This window comes from Rhinolophus hipposideros, assembly GCF_964194185.1.
Source record: "Rhinolophus hipposideros genome assembly, chromosome: 5".
In the NCBI taxonomy this organism is placed as follows: domain Eukaryota; kingdom Metazoa; phylum Chordata; class Mammalia; order Chiroptera; family Rhinolophidae; genus Rhinolophus; species Rhinolophus hipposideros.
Window position 1 is genome coordinate 72,255,132 of NC_138051.1, and position 19,249 is coordinate 72,274,380.

Here is a 19,249-nt window from a genome sequence, read left to right on the forward strand (position 1 = left end):
ACTTTCTGGGATTTTAGGTGGTTGAAGGTCATGAGTCCTTGTGTGTGTATGTTGGATATGTGTGTGAGAGAAAAAGAGAGACTTATCTGTTATACAAAATTTTACCTATTAGTGGCAGACCTTGGGTAAGAGCCTGGGAACCCAACAATGAATTGTCCATGTCCTCCAGAAGCTGTCAGCCACGTGGGGTTACTGCGCTGAGAGCCAGGTAGAGGGGGCCCAGGGTGTAACGAGTGTGCTGTGGGAAGCTTCCTGGAGGAAGTAGAGGCTTCTGCTTGGAAGGACCCTTTGATGTGGAACAATTGCCTTCTAAATTAGACCCACATTATGGAAACAGGAAAGGGGGCAGGGGTGCAGGGCAGGTGCCCACTCCAAGAATGATAACTGTGCATTTGATGGTTTAGCAGGGTAGAGAAGAAACTTTCTGGGTTGATATCTGGCTCTGTCATTTGTTAGCTCTGTGGTCTTAACCTGCTGGTGTCTCCATTTCTTTATTTGTGAAAAGGGGGCAAAAGTGATGTACCTAAGAGGACTGAATGAGAAAATCCACGTGACATCTGAAGAGGGCACTTGTACAGCAGGACCTCTCAGCTAGTGTAGCTCTGTTCATGGGGCAGGACCTGACTTTGTATGTGAATCTCAGAGGGACCGTGGGACCAGGTGGGTGGCAAACACCCCATCCCTGTACCTTTGTTCCTCTTGCCCTGTTCACACAGGATAGATGGTGGGCACAATCATAATCAGCCTGAGAGTTAATGGACAACTTATTTTAAATGTGGAAAAAAAAAAGCAAAGATTTTCTTCACTTATCCTATGTCTTATTTGGGGTTTAAACACCACATGTAATGCTCAGTCGTTGCCTTGCGAAGTAAAGGGCAAGGAGCACAGTCTACCTCTCCTAACTGGGAGAACGAAATCTCAAATTGGCTAAATAATTCGTCCTAAATCCCACATTGAGATTATTGAAGAGTAGGGGCCTGACCTCTGACTTTTTGAGCTAGAGGCCCAGGCCTCCTAATAAATCACATTGCTCTTTGTCACTACCGCCCAGCAGGATCTGCCCTCCACCGTGGCTGAGCTGGCTGCAAAAGGTGGGATGATTTCATTGAGGAAGCCATGCTCAGAAACAGGAAACGTCACCTCAGGTGTTTTCTTAGACATTTGGTTTTAATACAAAAGCTAGTTCTGACCTTGATGAGCAAATACTGAGCGATTATTTCTCTCAGGTTTCTCTGACAGCAGAGAATGGAGGCTGAGAAGCAAGCCAGCTTTGAAGGGTCAGCAGAAGGGGCCAAGACACCAGGTGGTTTTTATTGGTGTGAGTGGGAACTTGACCTTGCCTTGCAAGTCTGCTCAGCTGCTCATCCAAAGGATAACTGTGGTTTACAATTACAGAAAATCAGTAGCTAGAATTATTAATAATAGCAAAAGAAGCTGTTTGCACAGCAGGTAATTTGGGTAATGTTTTGTAATTGATAGTTCTTTTTATTATTTAAACACTAATTAATTCATGTACCAAGCAATGTATTGACTTTACTTAGGGTGTTATGACAGCCCTCCTCGCTTAAAATCATTCCTTATTGTTTTCTTTAGATAATTAAAATGTACTGTTTGTTTGTTCTGTTTGTGGGTGTTCACAGGACTGCACCTTCTGAGAGAATCTTATGGGCAGTATATACAAAAGTGATCACATGTAAGCACTGGTCTTTCCAAGGGGCTAGCCGGATGTTTTTCTTACCAATAGAATTCCCAGAACATCCGTTGGTAAATTGTCCACACAGAACTCCCTGTTGTTGCCTTTCATTTAACCCATCTGTAAAATGGAAAGAGTGAAACCTGGGAACGCAGCTGCCATTCTGCTGCAGTGACCTGACAGATCTGACTTTTGGCAGACAAGCTGCATGGTCAAGTCCCTTCACCTCTCCAGACCTCTAGGCCTGTAAAATAAGGGAGATGGACGTGATCATCCTTAAAAGTTCTCAGAGCTCTAAATTTGACTGTGTTAATGGAATCAGTGAATATTCTTTATTGCAGGTGCATTGAAGGTTCTGACTGCTAGAAAGAGAAAAAACACAAAAAGATTAATGGGCCAGTGTCACTAGAGGATTCATTGTCAACAGACAAGAACTGCCTGTTCCTATTTAGTATCGCTCCATCTTCCTGAAGGCTGAGTTTTACTATTTGACTCCTTCTATCTCTTTGAACAATAAGCTGCACATAAAATCTATTGAATCTCAGCTGAGGCTCTACGCTGCTATTTTACATGAGATATTCCAGAATATTTTTCTAAGTTTATTTACAAGATGGGAATCTTTACATTCCATGTATTGGGCATATTAATATTGTTTTTGTTTTTGTCTCAAGACAAGAGAAGGCATTTATAAGCATCAGCCCTTACCTCCCAAGGTCAGAGCTGAAAGCCCTATGCAGAAAAAATCAACTCCAGAATGCAAATATGTTTTATTGCTACTGGCAGCTTGTGGTTATGCAAGTCAGCTGGTTTTAGCAACCATGGGAGATCAAGATCATGGATTAGCATTCCTCGTAATTCCATTAGCTCTGTTCTGTTCCATGGCTTCATATCACAGTCCTAGCTCCACCTGGCTACTTGGCAAATGTGTGTTATCGGTTGTAAAAAACATTTACTCTGAACTGCAACTTGGTGCTGGGTGTTTATTACCCATGGATGGACTTTCTTCTCCATCTTGGACCTATCAACTCTGAGCCTCTCCTGACCCACAGCTGGAAAGGTTAAGTCTCGTGGCCCAAGAAGTCTTGTCTGCTTGGTTGAATCCCTACTTTCAGAGGATCTCCCATCATCCTATGAGCAGGTCTCATGTCAGGTAGCCCTAAAGCTATCCCCCAAATAATTTGCCCAGCCTAAAATAAGCTGTCAAAAGCCTTGCCAACTGCTCCTGAGATACAATCACACATTGCGTCTCCTGGGATGTTACACAACATTTGAAAGGGGTGAAATAAGCAGACATGGTTACATTTTTAAAAAGAAAATTGATAGAGAACCAAAGAACTACCCCAAAAATTGACTTAGTGTTTTTACTCTGCTGGAATTCATTAAGAAATAATGTGGGTGAGGACAAACTTTTGTTTAAAAGAAAAATAGTGAGGAGGAAAATGCCATAGACATTAGCATATACTATTAAGCTGAAATAAATGAACATTTTTGTATAACTACAAAATTAGACAGAAATATCAAGAAGAGATAACCCAGATATAGAGCTTGATTTTTATAATTTGCCTATAATAAAGGAAGAATTACAAATTTAATAAATGGACTAGGGAAGTTTAGTATTTGAGAAAAAAATACTTATTTTAAAGTTAATAATTTACTTATGTTCCTCCTACAGCACTTTACAAAATAATTTTCAAATGGATGAGATGAATAAAAAAGGTATGTGTTAAATAAAATTTAAAATATCATAAAAAACTAAAAATATTTTTATCTAACATGTAGTTGACAAAGGATTTGTTAAACATAAAAACAATGGGGTAAGTTCAAATAGATTTGACTAAATAAAATTTTAAAAATTTTTATATATATCTATATCTATCTATCTATCTATATCTATATATATCTATATATCTATATCTATATCTATATATATATAAAGATCAGTGTTCATATTCAAAGACAACCTGGAAAAAATGATTATCTGGGAGGGATTCTGGGAAGATAGCAGTGACAGAGGCATGATTTTAAAATCTCTGAGAATTCCCACATAAAAATGGACAGAACATCTAAATAGCAAAAAATTTTAAATTGATGGACATGACAACAATGTTAAATGATGAGGAATCTCCATGAACCCCAAAATACAGGCAGGGCAAACCACTAATAGCTTCAAGATCTGCCAGGTATCAGCCTGTACATCAGAGAAAGCTGGGAAGAAAGGGGATTCTGACAAAGCACACAGGCAACTTGAGAACAGTAGTTGAACCTAGGAGGAGTTTTGTCCAAGCCAATATGCGGTGAGTGCAAGAGCGTCTGTGATGGGGTGTTAAGACCCAGAGTGGTCTTTACCCTGCTAAATCTTGAAAGTGACCAGTCAGGGCTCCCCTCTGGAAGAGTTCTCAGTAATTATATAGGTTGTGGTAGTTTTTGTATTGTTATTCTGTTGTGTGTATAAGATAGAATAAAGCAAATGAGTAATTTGGAATATTCTATTGTCTCTATGTCCTTGAGAACCAGGATTTGGGGTGTGGAAAAAAGGAGATACAGATGTACTATAAATTAGGTTAAGTAATAATTGTACAGTCCTGCCATTGAATTGGAAGTATCAGTATGAACTCGTGGGGTGTATGTGTATATGTGTTTTGTGTTCCTAAAAATCTCCATAGTGTGCAAAATCATGCAATAAAAACCATTGGGCTTGTGGTAAAAATGGGTGTAAGGGCACAACTCTCAAAAACTTCATCAGTGACACAATTTTAAAAAGGATAGAAACTGGTGAAGAAATACACAAATACAATAAACATGGCACTTTGCCTTGAAAAAGACCTGAAGTTTGCTTGTGGAAGGGGGCCTTGGAAGGGTTATGGCTTGTTAGGTATCGTGAAGCAGTGGAAGGAGGCTTACCTGAAATTGGGTGGAAAGGTATAACACTTGAGCTGCGGGTGGCTGGCTCATAGTCTTCTGTTGGGCAGTGGCACTGAACGACAAGGTTATGAAATCTTTTATAGCCTTAAATCTTGGGTCATGTTTTTCTGCCTTTGAGATGAAGGCCCTTTGAAGCATGCATTTATAGTAGATACCTGATGCATCGCAATTGAAAATGTTATCCATTGTAGAGCGGCCTTCTGTGTCATTGCTGGAAATTCTTTTGCTGCTTTCTCATCTGTACTTGTAACTTCACCTGACAGCTGAAAACTCTGGAAACTGTAGTGTTGTTTAAAACCACCAAACCAGCTATGCCTAGCAGTTTAAAAGGTGCCACTTCTGCAGGATTTGGCAATTTCAGTGTAAGGTCTTCGCAGATAGATTGTGCTGTTTGATTGTGGGAAAGATTATTTCAGTTTTGTTTTTTTTTTCTGTTTTGCGTATGTTTGCACAGCTTGGTTGAGCTTCACCTAATGTTTCTCCTGTATAATACCACCCATAGCCAAATGCAAAGGGTGTGTTAGGCTCAAATTGTTCCTTAATATACCAATTGTGGTTGAACAAATTTGCATTTTAAAAACAAGTGTTCTAGCAGAACTGGCTGTATGTAGATGTTTTCCCCTATTAACTCCTTAGCACTGTCCACTGAAAGGACTACAAACAATGGCCAACATTGTAATAAATTAGTAATGAGCGTCCCTGCATTGCATTCCACTAAATCAGGGCTTTTTGGAGGAAGAGCCAGTTACAGGTCTGGGGCAGGAGATACACAAGATGAGCCTGGAGTATCTTGTCATTCCAGACAGCAGGGAAGGAAGGTATCTAAGACGACCAGGGTCATATCAACAGGACTCACGAGCCAATCAAAGAAGCTCCCACAGCCAAAGACAGGACAATTGGTATTTCAATAAGGATAATAAGTGTATAAATGTTTTTAAATCCATCAAACATGTTTAAATCCAGGGGTTCCTACTGATATTTGAAAAAAACTAATTGGTTGCTATTGGAGGATGAAAGGCACTCATTCATTATCTTGAAAACTGATGAATAAAGACAAAGAAAGCATCAAGTATTTGTCCTCCCTTTCCTTCGTGGACTGTACCACGGGGTAACCAACTCGTAGATGAGAGGAAATATCTCTTTATGGAAGTATTCCAACTAACAAATGAAAAAGAAATGATAGAACATAACCATTTTGCAACCCCCAGTGAATTAATGGATCCAGGCATTGAACATCAACAGCTGCTAACATCACAAAAAGGGAGACATGCAGACATTTTATGCCTCCTGGTGAAAAACACACCACCAGCCACCATCAATAATCTTGCCAAAGGGATCAAACTTAAGTCTAATCAAGCCGTTGGATCCAACTACCAATTTGCAGGAAATACAGAGCTCAGAGGAATGTATAAAACTGTTCCTTGAATACGCAATCAGCAAAATTCAGGCTGTGGAGAACCTTGCAGGTTAAAAGGTTCAGGTTCTTAAACAGAAAATTTGAAAACTAAAAGGGAGTTTAGGTGGAATTTATAGGTTAAAAATGATTTAAAAGAAATACCAAAGTTTTTTAAAATTGACGAGGCTAAATTACAGTCTTAGGAATGCATTTTTAGTGATAAAGCTATAAAGAAACATGAGGAATGGTTGCCATAAGAATCAGAATAGTCAATAATTAAGTTAAACTAGAGAAAATAACAGAAACTGTGTGTGTTCCCTGTGCAACTTAGTGTGTGGATTGATACTCCTGCCCAGTACATGCCTTTCTGGCTGCACTTTTCCTAATCCTTTTCTCACGATTATGCAAACAGTTGCCTCTCTAGCCAGATTTGTATCCCCCCAGCAGTAGCCATGGGACCTCACTTCTCCAGGCTGACCTTTTACCATCCTCCAGTGGGCTGAGACAGGTCTCTAGAAGGAACAGAGCCTTTACTTTATTCCCAGATCTTCTTGGTGTTTGCTTTTTGCCTCCATCCATCCAGGAAAACAAAAAACAAAAAACCAGTGCTGGGCCTGTCTGAGTCATTTTCCTTAACATCCTAGCAAGAGCCCAGGAGCCCTATTTGGCTGCTTCATGACAAGCCAATTAGATAAAGATTGTTAATCAGAGTAATGAAGGGAGAATGAACCTGAGGAAAGGGAAGGAGGGAAGGAATGTGGCAGAAGTCATAATGGAAGACAGAGAGCACTGCTCCTCCCTCCCTGCTCTGATGTTTTATTCAGACTATTTGCAAATGAGCCAGTGGAAACAGCATTAACAATAAATGAGATGCATTAGACTGAGGAGAGGAGGGGGAGGGAGACTGGAGTGTTGTTGTCCCTTGCCAGCCAGGCTCACAGGGCTCCCTACCTTCTCAACCAAGGTGATCCCTTCTCAGGTGGCTTTATCTGCTTGCCCACCAGTACCCAGGCCTTCTGAAAAGGCTCATTCATATCACATTTAGCAAATAATATAAGAAATTCACAGATTTTTCTAGCACACGAGACCCAACCTAAAAGGCAAAACCAATACATTAAAACCCGAGGGCTATAAACTTTCACTTCAGTCTTAGCATTGAAGTTGTCACAACCCAAAGGACCTGTTAGGTAATTGCTTTACTTTATTAAGGTAGCTAATACTTGATTTGTGCTTTACAGTTAACCAAGCACTTCCTCATGCACTGTCAAATGTTTCTTATAATAACCCTGCAAAGTAGTAGTAATGACCGATTTTATAAATTAAAAAACTGAGCAAGTTTACTCAGGGCCTAAAAACCTCAATTTCAAGAATTCAGGTGTTTCCTGAAGCTGAAGCTAAACAATAATGAATGTCAACTACAATTTTATATATATATATATATATATATATATATATATATATATATATATATATTTACAAGAAGTGGAGTGCAGCATTAGAAATAGAGACAGTGGAAATGTAATGGCTGTGTGCGATGTCAGGGGGTAGTAGATGGGGGCGGGGGTTATCACAGTGTGAGGGATATAAATGAGAAATGTCTAACTAGTACATTGTTTTGTACACATGAAACTAATAATAAAAATAGTTAGAAAAAAAAAGAATTCAGGTGTTTATATATTCTTTCCCTTTGGACAATTTCCACAAGCTCAAATCCCCCTATCTACTAATTTACTCAGACTTGTACAGTTTTTTTCTTCCGTTCAACAAATATGTACTGTGAGTCTCCATGGGCCAGGCACTGAGCTCCGCGAAGAACAGGAATCCCAATGGATAGGCAGTCTTACTGTTTTATTCTATAGGCTACCAAGCTGCCCATTTTCCTCTTGATATGAATTCTGATTCTACTATAGTCAGCACTTCCTATTAAAAAAAAATAACAATCGCTGTCATTCATTAAGCACTCACTAAGTGACCAGCACTGTGGTTTACAAACGCTATTTTATTTAAAGCTTTGAGTGCACACCTAAGCCCAGAGCTCATGCTTATAAACATTGTGCTGTAATACAGAGTTCTTTTATAAAGAGGAAAGCTTTACCTTTTCACACTGACTCCCCATCCTTTTACAGCCTCAGTGAGACCTGACTCCCAGTAGAGAGACATTTTGTACATGTCTGCCCTGGCAGCATGATTCTGCCAGTAGACCTTTTCCACTGTATTTCCTCTTTACTCTAGCAGCATTCTGGATGAGGGTCTTTTCAGCAAAAGGGGATAAAGCAAGGCCAGGTTTCCTTCTGAAGCTGAGACAAAAGCTGCCTCTGGCATACAGACATTGGATTCCTGCTGACCAGACCGATAAGACCTTGGAAAACTTAAGGTTAGAGTCATACTTCCTGGCACCCAGCTCTAAGGTCATCCAGAATATCCCGATATCCCAGGAGAGGATAAAGGAAGAGGCAGACCTCCATCCGAGAGGACCAGGGCTCAAGAAGGTGATGGTTTACCTGAGCCTTACTTCTCAGCATATGGTCCTCACTTCAGGTGCATGGGCTCTAAACTCCACTCCACTCCAATCAGTCTGCGCTTCAACAAGATCCCGGGTGATTGGAATACACATTAAATTATGAGTTTTGGGGGAGGGAGTACAATGTAACGCAGTGGTTCTCAAAGTGTGGTCCCCCGAGGCCAGCAGCACCCTGTCACCTGGGAACTTGTTAGACAGGCAAATTCTTGGGCACCACCCTAGACCAACTGAATCAGAAATGTTGGGAATGGACCCAGCCATTGTGTTTAAGAAGCCTTCCAAGTGATCTTGATGCATACTAAAGTTTGAGAACCATTGGTATAGATAGTTGTCTCTCCAAGCCCTGGCTCACTTATATTTTATACATCACTTAGGCTGCAATCTTGGTGGACACTTGGGGGAAAGAAAGGCAGGTCTTGTGAGCTGGGTTTTCCCTTTTCCATTTCATTACCCTGGGAATACTTCTGAAAACTCAAGCTTCTGAACAAAACCTCTGTTGTTTGTAATTTAATATTTTATTTGCATTGCCAATAATTGTGGGAAGAAAGAAGTTCCAGGAGACCAACTGGCTTTTAAGTGCTTTATTGTATCTGGTCAGAATCACCTGAAAATGGAAGGCCCAGGTTTCTCAGCCCAAGAATAACAAAGGTACAGAGCCACAAGGTAGAGGGGCTTTTATAGTCACAGATAGGGGTGGAGGAGTGTGTGGGCCTGGACCCAACAACACTGGCACAAGACAGAAATAGATAGAGAGTATCTCCACAGACTGAAGACGCAAGAGGATATTGAATAGCCCCTAAATCAAAGAATCACTGCTGTCATAAAACAACCTACTCTACCTCCCCAACTCTGATCTGTATCACACCTACCTCTCTCCAGACCCCGGGCACCATTTCTTCAGTCTGGGGAAGAGCCAACACCACTTACTGATATTAAAGGAAAGAGTGTGGTTGTGTCCATTAGTTCCTTCAGCAAGTTTTTTGGAGATTGTCCTATATGCCAGATACAATGCCAGGTGCACAAAGACAGACACTACTCCCGACCTAACGGAGCATGGTTCCCAGTAGATGAGATGGGCATGACTCTCTCAATTATGGGTATAGTTACAGCCTATGAGCACGCAGGGAAGTAGGTAACGGGGAGCCTGACCTGGTCTCAGGTCAGAAAGGCTCCTTGGGAATGGGGATGTTTGAGTTGGGGTCTACAGGAATTAACTAGGCAAAGGCAGGTATAGATTTTGGTGAGAACACTACAAGCAAAGGAAAAGGCCATAACCCAAGATGGAGCACTGTAAGTTCAAGGATCAGAAAGAAGACCCAAGGGAGAGACCCAGACCATGGCAGAGGGAGGCATGGCATCAGATGACATAGGAGTCATGGGCAGGGACCAGGCCGTACACGTTTATAAAGCTCTGGGTCTTTATCCTAAAAGCAAGGGGGAGCCTTTGAAGGGTTTTAAGCAGAATAGTATCGTGGACAAGTTCATATGTTGTAAAGCTCACTCTGGCTGTGCCATGGAGAGGGGAGGGGAGTACTGGTGGCAGAGGATAAGCCAGTTATGGAGCTAGTAGAGTGGTCCATGGGATTCTGACTGAGTGCTGGTAGTAGAGGTGGGGAGAACATAGACTAGAGACAGAGATTTAGATGAAATCCACAGACCTCGAGTAGTTTGGTATGAGTGAAGTACGAGGAACAGAAGACACCAAGGGTCTCTTAGGTCACTAGACAAGGGCTGAAAAGAGTGAGAGCTGGATTGGGAAAGAGGTAGAGGAGATTAGCTACATGTGTAGAAGTGGTACACCCAGAAAGAATAAGTGACAGTCTGTAGTGAATAAGACTCAGTTAGTGTTAATTAACAATGGTATCCAAATGCTCTCGGTTATTCCTTGTGCTCTAATGTGTTGATTAGGGTCCTGTTCCTCCTATTGCAAGGTCTGGGCTTTGTCCATTCACACCTTTACTAGCCGATGGAAGAAAAGGGGAGGGATGGGGTGGAGGACAGTTCACTGAGTATGCACATCTGGTGGATGTGCACTCCTACCTGGAGTGGCAGCTCATTGTGACTATTTAGCTTACAGGATAGCAATCTGCTTCCTGAAGGGAAGGACTGCATAGAAATGCAATTTGCATCTCCAGTAACTTTCTACAACTAGACCTTATGAATTAGTCAAACCATCAAGGCATCCAAATGGTTTCCCGCCATCCTGTCGTCTCCATTTGTTTGCCTTTAAAGCTAAGAATGGAATTGAACAGTATGTATAGCAATAAACACAAGAGAATCGCAGAAAAGAAACCCAGTTAGCAGGGTTTTTAGGCAGGTTTGCAATGACTTGTTGGTCTGTCTCTCGGAAAGGTGCGTGGGCAGCAGCCACAACTGGAGTTGGAGATTATTTATATGGAAAAGGGAATTAAAAACGACAATAAAAGTTTAATTGTACACTCAATCTATTTCAGCACGGAGACTCCTGACAGATTGAGGTTTCTGTATTAGTCAGGGTCAGGCCAAGAATGAAACAGTATACTCAGAAGAGATGATTGAAGATAAATTAAGCAAGGAATTATTTCTAAGGGTATGAACAGGGATAAGGAAGCCAATACAGCATAGTGAAGCACCTGGGCTATGTGGAAGGCTCTAACACCCCAAGATGTGAAAGGGGAAGAGAAGAGAGTGCCTAATTATTCCTGAAGCTGTAGGGCTACCCCCGAATCTGCAGAGGAATGAAGCCACTGCCAACTACAGCCTAGCAGGGAGGGGAGCCTGGGAATAGTCAAACCTCTCTTCTTGCAAGTGCTTCTCCTTGATCCATCCAAACCACAAACCAACCAGCAAGGAAGCCTATTGACTCAGTTCACACAGGCAGCCAACCTCCCCGGGCACAAAGCAGGGTGGGAAAAGATGGATAGTCGATGAGCAGAGACAAGCAGAGAGAACCCAGCACATGAGCCAAGAGACTGATTCAGGTTTGCACATTTATGTAGATCAATATATTTATGTGGATCTATGTATTTCATTGCCAATATCTTCTGGTTTCATAATAATATAGTTCATCCCACACTGATAGTATTAAACAAAGCAACAACAGAAGCCAGACCTGCTAGCCCAGGAGGCGCCTGGGGTGTGGTGGAGAGGGAACTAGACTGAACAACCAACCCTGTCTGTCTATTGTCCCTTGGTTTCCCCCTCGGAAGTCAGCGGTGCCTCTGGTCGCTGGCTATTTATTTATTTATTTATTTACTTACTTACTTATTTCAAAAGGAGACAGGGTTTGGGTTATTGATGAAATAAAAAAGATAAGTTTGGGGATTGCATGTTTCCATCCTGCCTGTTGTTTGTCCAGTAAATAACATTTCCTCTGTAAAACTTTAGCTTTCATCTCAAGTGTGTGGACCAGACTTAAGTAGACAGCGAAGCTTCCCTTGAGGAAACTCTCTGTGATCCTGGCTAACTTTGATCTTCTCTCTCCCAATATGCAGTCATAACACACAGTCCATCAGGACACTTTCCCCTTGGCCTTGTTTATTTCCCACTGTGCAGCACATTCAGCAACAGAGTTTGCTTCTGGTCTTTTGCCTGACTAGACATATTCTCCCCTCACTGGAATTTGCTTACTTTAGAGCAGATAAAACGTTCCCTTTGGTGGGCCATGGAACCCCTGAGTGCCCCAGCAGAGGGAGACAGACCTGCGCAGACACTGCCCTCTGCTGGAGACTGTTGGGACTGCTCAAGTCTTCAGCGAGGGCTGTGTGCCACTTTTGAGCTGGCAGGGCCTCAATCTCCTATCTCAGTTGTAGATACACCTGCAAGGTAGGTAAGCCGCTACCTACTTAGAAAACCTCTCTCATTAAAAACCGGAATGTGAAGAAATATTAGAATATGGCGCAGGAAATTTTTTTCAAGACTTGGTATCAAAAAGGATTTCTAAACAAGGTACAAAAAACAAGACACATGAAAGACTGATAAATTTAAAATAAAAAACAGGAACTTCTGTATGGCAGAAGACATCATAAACAAAGTTAAAGGACAAGAGGTGAAAATACTGGCAACAAAGGATCGGTATCTAGAATATATAAAGAACTTCCACAGATCAAAAAGAAAACGCAAAACAATCCAATAGAAAAATATTATAAAGATATAAAATGCTAATTCACAGAAATATAAATGTAAAAATTATATAACATAAATTTGTAAAATACTAATAAAAAGGAACTAGAAACATAAATTTGGCCCCAAAATGCTCAGTTTTGCTAGTAATCAGAAGAGTGGAAATTCAAACACAGTGGAGTTTTGTTTTTATTTTTGCTTTTTACTGATTAAACTGGAAAAAAGGGTATAGGAGAAAAGATATTTCCATACACTATAGATAAGATTGCAAACTGGTATGATCACTTTGCAGAGTAATTTGGCAGTATTAATTAAAGTGTAAAATGTTTATATACTATGACCCAGTGATTCCACTTCTCCATTTTTACCCTAGAGAAATATTTATTCATGTGCTCAGAAGGCAGGTTTAGGGATGTTTGTGGCAGTCTTGTTTGCAATAACAACAAGTCAGAAACAACTTAAATGGCCATCAAAATGGGATTGGCTAAATAAAGTGTGGTTCATCCATAACACACACACACACACACACACACACACACACACACACCAATTTTTTAAAAAGTGTACTATATGTACTTATGTGGAAAGATCTTCAAGACCTATTGTTGAGTAAACAGAACTTAAACTGCGAATGACACACAATATGATAACATAAAGACACCCTCACACACTAAACAATATTATATTTTTTTCTATGGGTCTTTTAATGCATGATAAAGTGTTTAGAAGACACATCTAATTGACGTGAGAGTTATCTCTGGGGTGGAGACAATCATTGGAGATGGTGCTCAAAGGGGACTTCAGCCATATCTAATGTTGCATTTTTTATAGAGAATATATCCATGTATTACTTGTATAATAAAAATTAATTAAAAATATTATTTAAAAGGAAGAAAACCTTTCCTATTCTTTATTCATAAAGCACCTGGAAGGACCTTTAAGGGAATCATTGAGCTATAAGCAAAATGGTGCCTTGGGTGATTTGTCAAGGGACCTGCTAAGAGGAGGGCACTGTGGTTGTCATGGAGATGGCTGCCTTCAATACAGTCCGTCCTGCACATGTGTCTACATGTCAGACCATCTCGCATTCAGTGTTATGCTTTTAAATCTTGGTTCACAAAACTCAATAGTAATAATACCATCCCTAACATTTATTGAAGGTGTTTGATGTTAAATGTAATTATCATATTTAATCCTTTATTCCCTCCCGCTTTCTCTGTGTGTGTGTGTGTGTGTGTGTGTGTGCGCGCGTGTGTCTCTCTGACCCTCTTTTATCTCTCTGTCTCTGTTTTTCTCTCTTTCTTTAGATATGGTGACTTAGCTTTAGATATATTAAATAACCTGTCCAGGATCAGTTGACCAATATGTGGTAGAGTTTGTCCTAACTCCAGCAGCCATACTCTCAACTGTTTCAACTGTATTACAAAAAGCATAAACATCTTTGTAGTTTTGTTAACTTCAAAATATCAGTGTCCTGTTAGGAGCTCTCCGGAGTCTCTCTGCCACTCAGGCCATGTTCATTTGCCACATTTCTCTGAATCAAAATGCAGCTGGTTCATTCTGGGAGAAAAATCTACCATAGGGTGAGATGTTATTGAAGCCAGTACAACCAAGAAGCTCAAAGACAAATACACATAAAGGAATAACTAAGAGGTTAGGGATAATCCTCAACCAGAAGACTACTTCAAATATTTTAAAAGTTCATTTTAGGGACAAAATTAATCAAGAATAGCCAAGGTTAAAGTCTGACAATAATGTAAGCCCTGCAAAATTCTCTTGGGATACAATGTGTTCCATCTTCCAAATTCTGAACATTTCTTACACCAACACAAAATGTGTTCCAATGATGCAGGCCTGCTCTCACTGATCAACCATTCCTATTAGGCAAAGAGAACACACCTGAGCTGCATCAGGGATTGCAGAGATGTGTCTAGGGGCAGACGCCCCTACCCGCAGGGATCTTGAGGTCCTCTTTGGAGAGAAGGTAGGCCTCCTCTTGCTGTGGAGAATAAAGCTTTCAAGGGACGTTAACAGAATAAGTTATGAGTGTGTATGTGTGGAGGGGGTGTATGTGTGCAGGTTTACAAATCAGAGCTGTGATTCCTCCTCTGTCAATTAAAAAAAAAAATTAATCTCTTTGGTTTCTTACTTGAAAACAGGTGTACCTATGAATAATACATAGACAGGCAGGTCACACATTTCTGAAGGCTCAGAAATCAGAAAGCAAATGAGACCCAGAGTGTTAAGATTCCACTGTAGATTCTAAGTAGCATCATGTAGCCAAGAAAAAACCTGGGAGAGCACAAAAAACGCTCTGCAAATAATAAGCACCTCTAAGCCTCTGGCTATGTACACAAACATATCTCCTCTCAGATAATGGTAATTGAAAGTCACTAGGTTCCCATTTAAGGAGGGTGAAGAAAAATCAAGAAATGCAATCTAAAAAAAAGATTAAAACATTAGGGTTTTAATGAACCCGATGTTTCAGGGCAGAGAATTAAAGGCATTTAAATTTTGTTTCTGGGTTGAACTCCAAATCCTTAAAACCCACCAGGAACAGTGATAGGACAGCAGATATGGGGTGGGATGGGTGGCTGCAGAACTCTTAGCTCCATTCCAGGACTGTGTTTTTCTACTTGTTAAACATGAGATAATATCATGACATAAGGATTAAGGAGATTAAATGTCAGCAAAAGCCTTTTGATGGAGGATTGCCAACCGGCAGGGTCTTAGCCTATACCTCTTTGGAGAAACAGGAAAAAGACGTTGAAAAATGTGCCACTGGCCAGCCTCAAGAACATGGGGAAGGATCTCTTAGTGCTTGATTTTGTCCTTCGAAGACTTGCGGTGTCCCCAGATTAAAAGGAATGGGGGCCATGGGGGCCAGCCCCGTGGCTCAGGTGGTTAGAGCTCTATGCTCCTAACTCCAAAGGCTGCCGGTTCGATTCCCACATGGGCCAGTGGGCTCTCAACCACAAGGTTGCCGGTTCTACTCCCGCAAGGGATGGTGGGCTGTGCCCCCTGCAACTAGAAAACTGGACCTGGAGCTGAGCTGCACCCTCCACAACTAAGACTGAAAGGACAACTTGACTTGGAAAAAAGGCCTGGAAGTACACGCTGTTGCCCAATAAAGGTCTGTTCTCCTTCCCCAATAAAAATCTTTAAAAAAAAAAAAATGGGAAGCCATGATGTCATGCATTATGCAGGGTCTCAGCTCCCACTCTCCGCAAAAGAACGTAGGACATGGTGAGGCCAAAAAAGAACCACAACAGAGCCATACACAGGGGAGTCATACCACTATATTCTCAATGGCGCTGGTCAAGACACAAAAGCAAACATCCACCAGTACTCCAACAGGGGGTCTTCCTGCACCCCAGTCTGGCTGGCGGCCGGACAAGACACAAGAAATAGGATCCACACGATCCACAATCTGCCATCCGCTTCTCTGCCAATCAACCAACCCCTTGCTAACTGCAATCTGCGCTTGCTAACTCAGCCACAGCAGTTATATCAGTGGCCAGTGGCTCACTGGTTACAGCTGGTGGGCAACTAATCACAGCTGATGGCCACCCACTACCTGAGACAGCACCTTTCCATGTGAGGCCGAGAGCCTGGAAACTGGTCTCTGGGACTCTGTCCCCACACATGAGCATCACTGAGACTGCTCATCTCTCCAGTAAGGTAGTACTGCTGTCTCAAGGAGGTGTAGCTTGCAATCCCTACAACTTGAATGTGCACGTCTGTGCGCGCGTGCACGCACACACACACATATGCTTCTTATTAGCTCTGTTGAGCAAATCATTTTCATGGATAAAAGATTTGGATTTTTATCTTGTCCAAATCCCTTTAGGTATTGTCTTGAGATAAGACAAGTCCCTTTAACCTTACTCCATTTGGAAATGTAACAAGTGAAATATTCTCTCCCCTCTACCCACCCTACCTCCTTAAGTAAAATGGCCCACAGTTAGGGAACAGGAAAATATATTTGGAGCTGTGGCAGGAATGAAAATGTGTGAACTGAAAACAGATCCCTTAAAAGTCTGCAGAATTGGAAATAGGCGAACCTCTTATTACAGCAACAATATCACAAGACAGGATTTGTTTGCAAGAAAATGAATTGGCAAACAAGTTGGGACTAGAAGGTAGCTCCCACCTCACTCTGCAACCTAAGCAGGGCCGAAGCGGAGAAACGCAAGGCAGTGGCAGGCTCCCAGGAACGGAAGGCAAGGGGCTGCACAGGATATCCGCCACCCCAATATCGCTCTCCTGAAGACCAGCCTTACAGATGGCAGTCCCCACTCTAGTCTCATGCTTGGAGCCAGGTAAGGTTGGGCTGGGTCAGCAGGTAGCTTGTCTTTTAATCTCCCCGTGATGAGACCATTCCTTACCGTGGAAAGATACAAGGCACAGACTCTGCTATTTACCACTTGATCTAGTATTCTGGCTCCACTCTATATGAACTATGGGATTTTAGACAAGGTGGAATAACACGTGTCCAGACAGTGGACTTGAGTAGGTGAATGGTAGAAAGGAGGCTTGCAAAGAACTGCAGAACCTATGTGCCAGAGATAGGGTGGCACCTTTATTCTGGGGCATGCACTGTGGGTCCTTACTCAGAAACCCTCACTTTGGCTCCCACACCCCACCCTGTAGGTCTTTGCTCCCTTTGGCTGTGAGTCAGGTTCTAACATCTCTCTGCTGACATTTGTCCAGGCCCTCCCATATACCCATTTAGCATTGCCTGAGGCATGCCACCCGGTCACACAGGCCTTTAATAGTTAGTGAAGCAGTAGCAGGTGTCAGAGCTGAGAGAGAGAGAAAAAAATCTCAATCCCTACTGGAGGGCGAAGATCATTTTCTGCATTTCCATTTAAAGGGAGAAGTGAAAAAAGCATGAAATCACAAGCCAGGGAGAAAGAGTTTAAACCAGAATAACCTTGATAGGAGCAGACACCAACAGCTTCCAGGTCATAGGTTCCCAAACTGAACTCCTGGGGAGAAATGGGACTTGCAAGCAGGGACACATGGGTAGAAGTCACCTAGCCTTCTACTCTGAGCAGCAACCCGTCACCTAATGGCCTGCTTCACCTTTCCACTTGGAATGTGCCTCAGGCTTTCAAGCTCACCCTGCTCCATATTTAGCTTGTCATCTGTCTTCCAAATCTGCTCTTCTTCTAGGTCCTTTCTCACATAATGACTCCTACCCAAGCCAGAAATCTGGGAGTCTCCCAGGACTGCTCTTTCTTCCTAATGCCTTCCTCCCCTACTACTGCAGCAGCTACAGCTACCCAGCATCTTAGCCCAGTCAGTTCTATCTCTGCCTCCTCCATTCCCACTGCCAATAGCCTCCATCTGGCTCCATCATCTCCAGCATAGACTGTTGCAGTAGCCTCCCAGCCAACCTCCACTCTAACTCTCTGATCCAGAGATCCAGTGTTTTCTCCCTCCCGCCCCCCCCCCACCCAGAAAAAAATGTAAATCTGATGCTGGAACTTCTCTTTTTAAAATTCTTGAGTACTTTTCCTCTGCTGTAAGGATAAATTCCAAACCAAGGCTGGAGAATAAGACATTCCAAGCCTTGTCCCTTTGTAGCTATCCAATTTTATCTGCCCCCCATTTTCAGCTCTTTTCCTCAATGTTGCAGGCTATTTCATATACCTGTGTCTTTTAAAAGTCTACCTTTTGCCTTGTCTTTCCAGTGAACTCTTACCAGTCCCTCCAGACCCAGTTCACACATCTCCCCTTCGGCCCTTCCACTGTCAACTCACACATTTCCTCTTTCACACCAGTGCTGTACTTGCTTGGTCTCCTTTCTGCCTCCCCCACTGGCTCCTTGAGAACAGGGACTCTGTCTTAATTATCTTTGGATCCTGAGGCCTAGGACAGTGCCTGATGCACAAGTTTGAACAAAACATCCATGGAAAGTGCCTGGAGAGATTGTGGGCGACCCGGGGTCTGTGGTGGATGCTTTCACTCCTCAGGGACCTGGAATCCTGCCGGGAACAAATCCTGGGCCTCCAGGTCACAAGTACAAATCAAGCACAGACACTGAAATTCAGCAAATAACAGATGAAATACAAAATATAACTGTCTGACCTGATGATGTCATGATAGAGAAATTTCTGTCTTTTCCTGTGGTTAGAGAGAGAAAGGCCAATCCCACCTTTTGTCCTCTTCTGGAGGAATATCCCAAACTGCACGCAGGACCATTGGGCTCCAGGATCTGTAACAGCCAAGCTAGAAGGACATCGGAAACATCACTGTACAAAAATAAAAACAAATTTTTTTGTAATAATTATGTATGGTGATGGATATTAACTAGACTTATGGCGATCATTTCACAGTATATACAAATATCGAATCATTATGTTGTACACCTGAAACTAACATAATGTTATATGTCAATTATATATCAATATAAAAAAACAAAAAACAAACAAAAAAAAATCACTGCTTTACCAGGGAGCTCTATATGCATAGGAAGCTTAACTTTCTATGAAGCTGACTTTGTTCACTTTTTTTTTATTGAGGTAAAATTCACAAAACATAAAATTCACCATTTTGACCATTTTTAAAGTGTTCAATTTAGTGGGTTTTAGTACATTCACAATGTTTT

At 41.8% G+C, this 19,249-nt stretch overlaps 1 protein-coding gene across 1 annotated transcript in view; it reads right to left on the reverse strand.

Annotated features, from left to right (window-relative positions):
• LOC308498194 (uncharacterized protein) overlaps positions 1 to 19,249 on the reverse strand; it is a 294,791-nt gene that overhangs the window by 26,272 nt on the left and 249,270 nt on the right. The window contains exon 6 of the mRNA XM_081049730.1: positions 18,797 to 18,893. Coding sequence (XP_080905856.1) covers positions 18,797 to 18,893 — 97 coding nt within the window. The remainder of the gene's footprint in view (positions 1 to 18,796; positions 18,894 to 19,249) is intronic.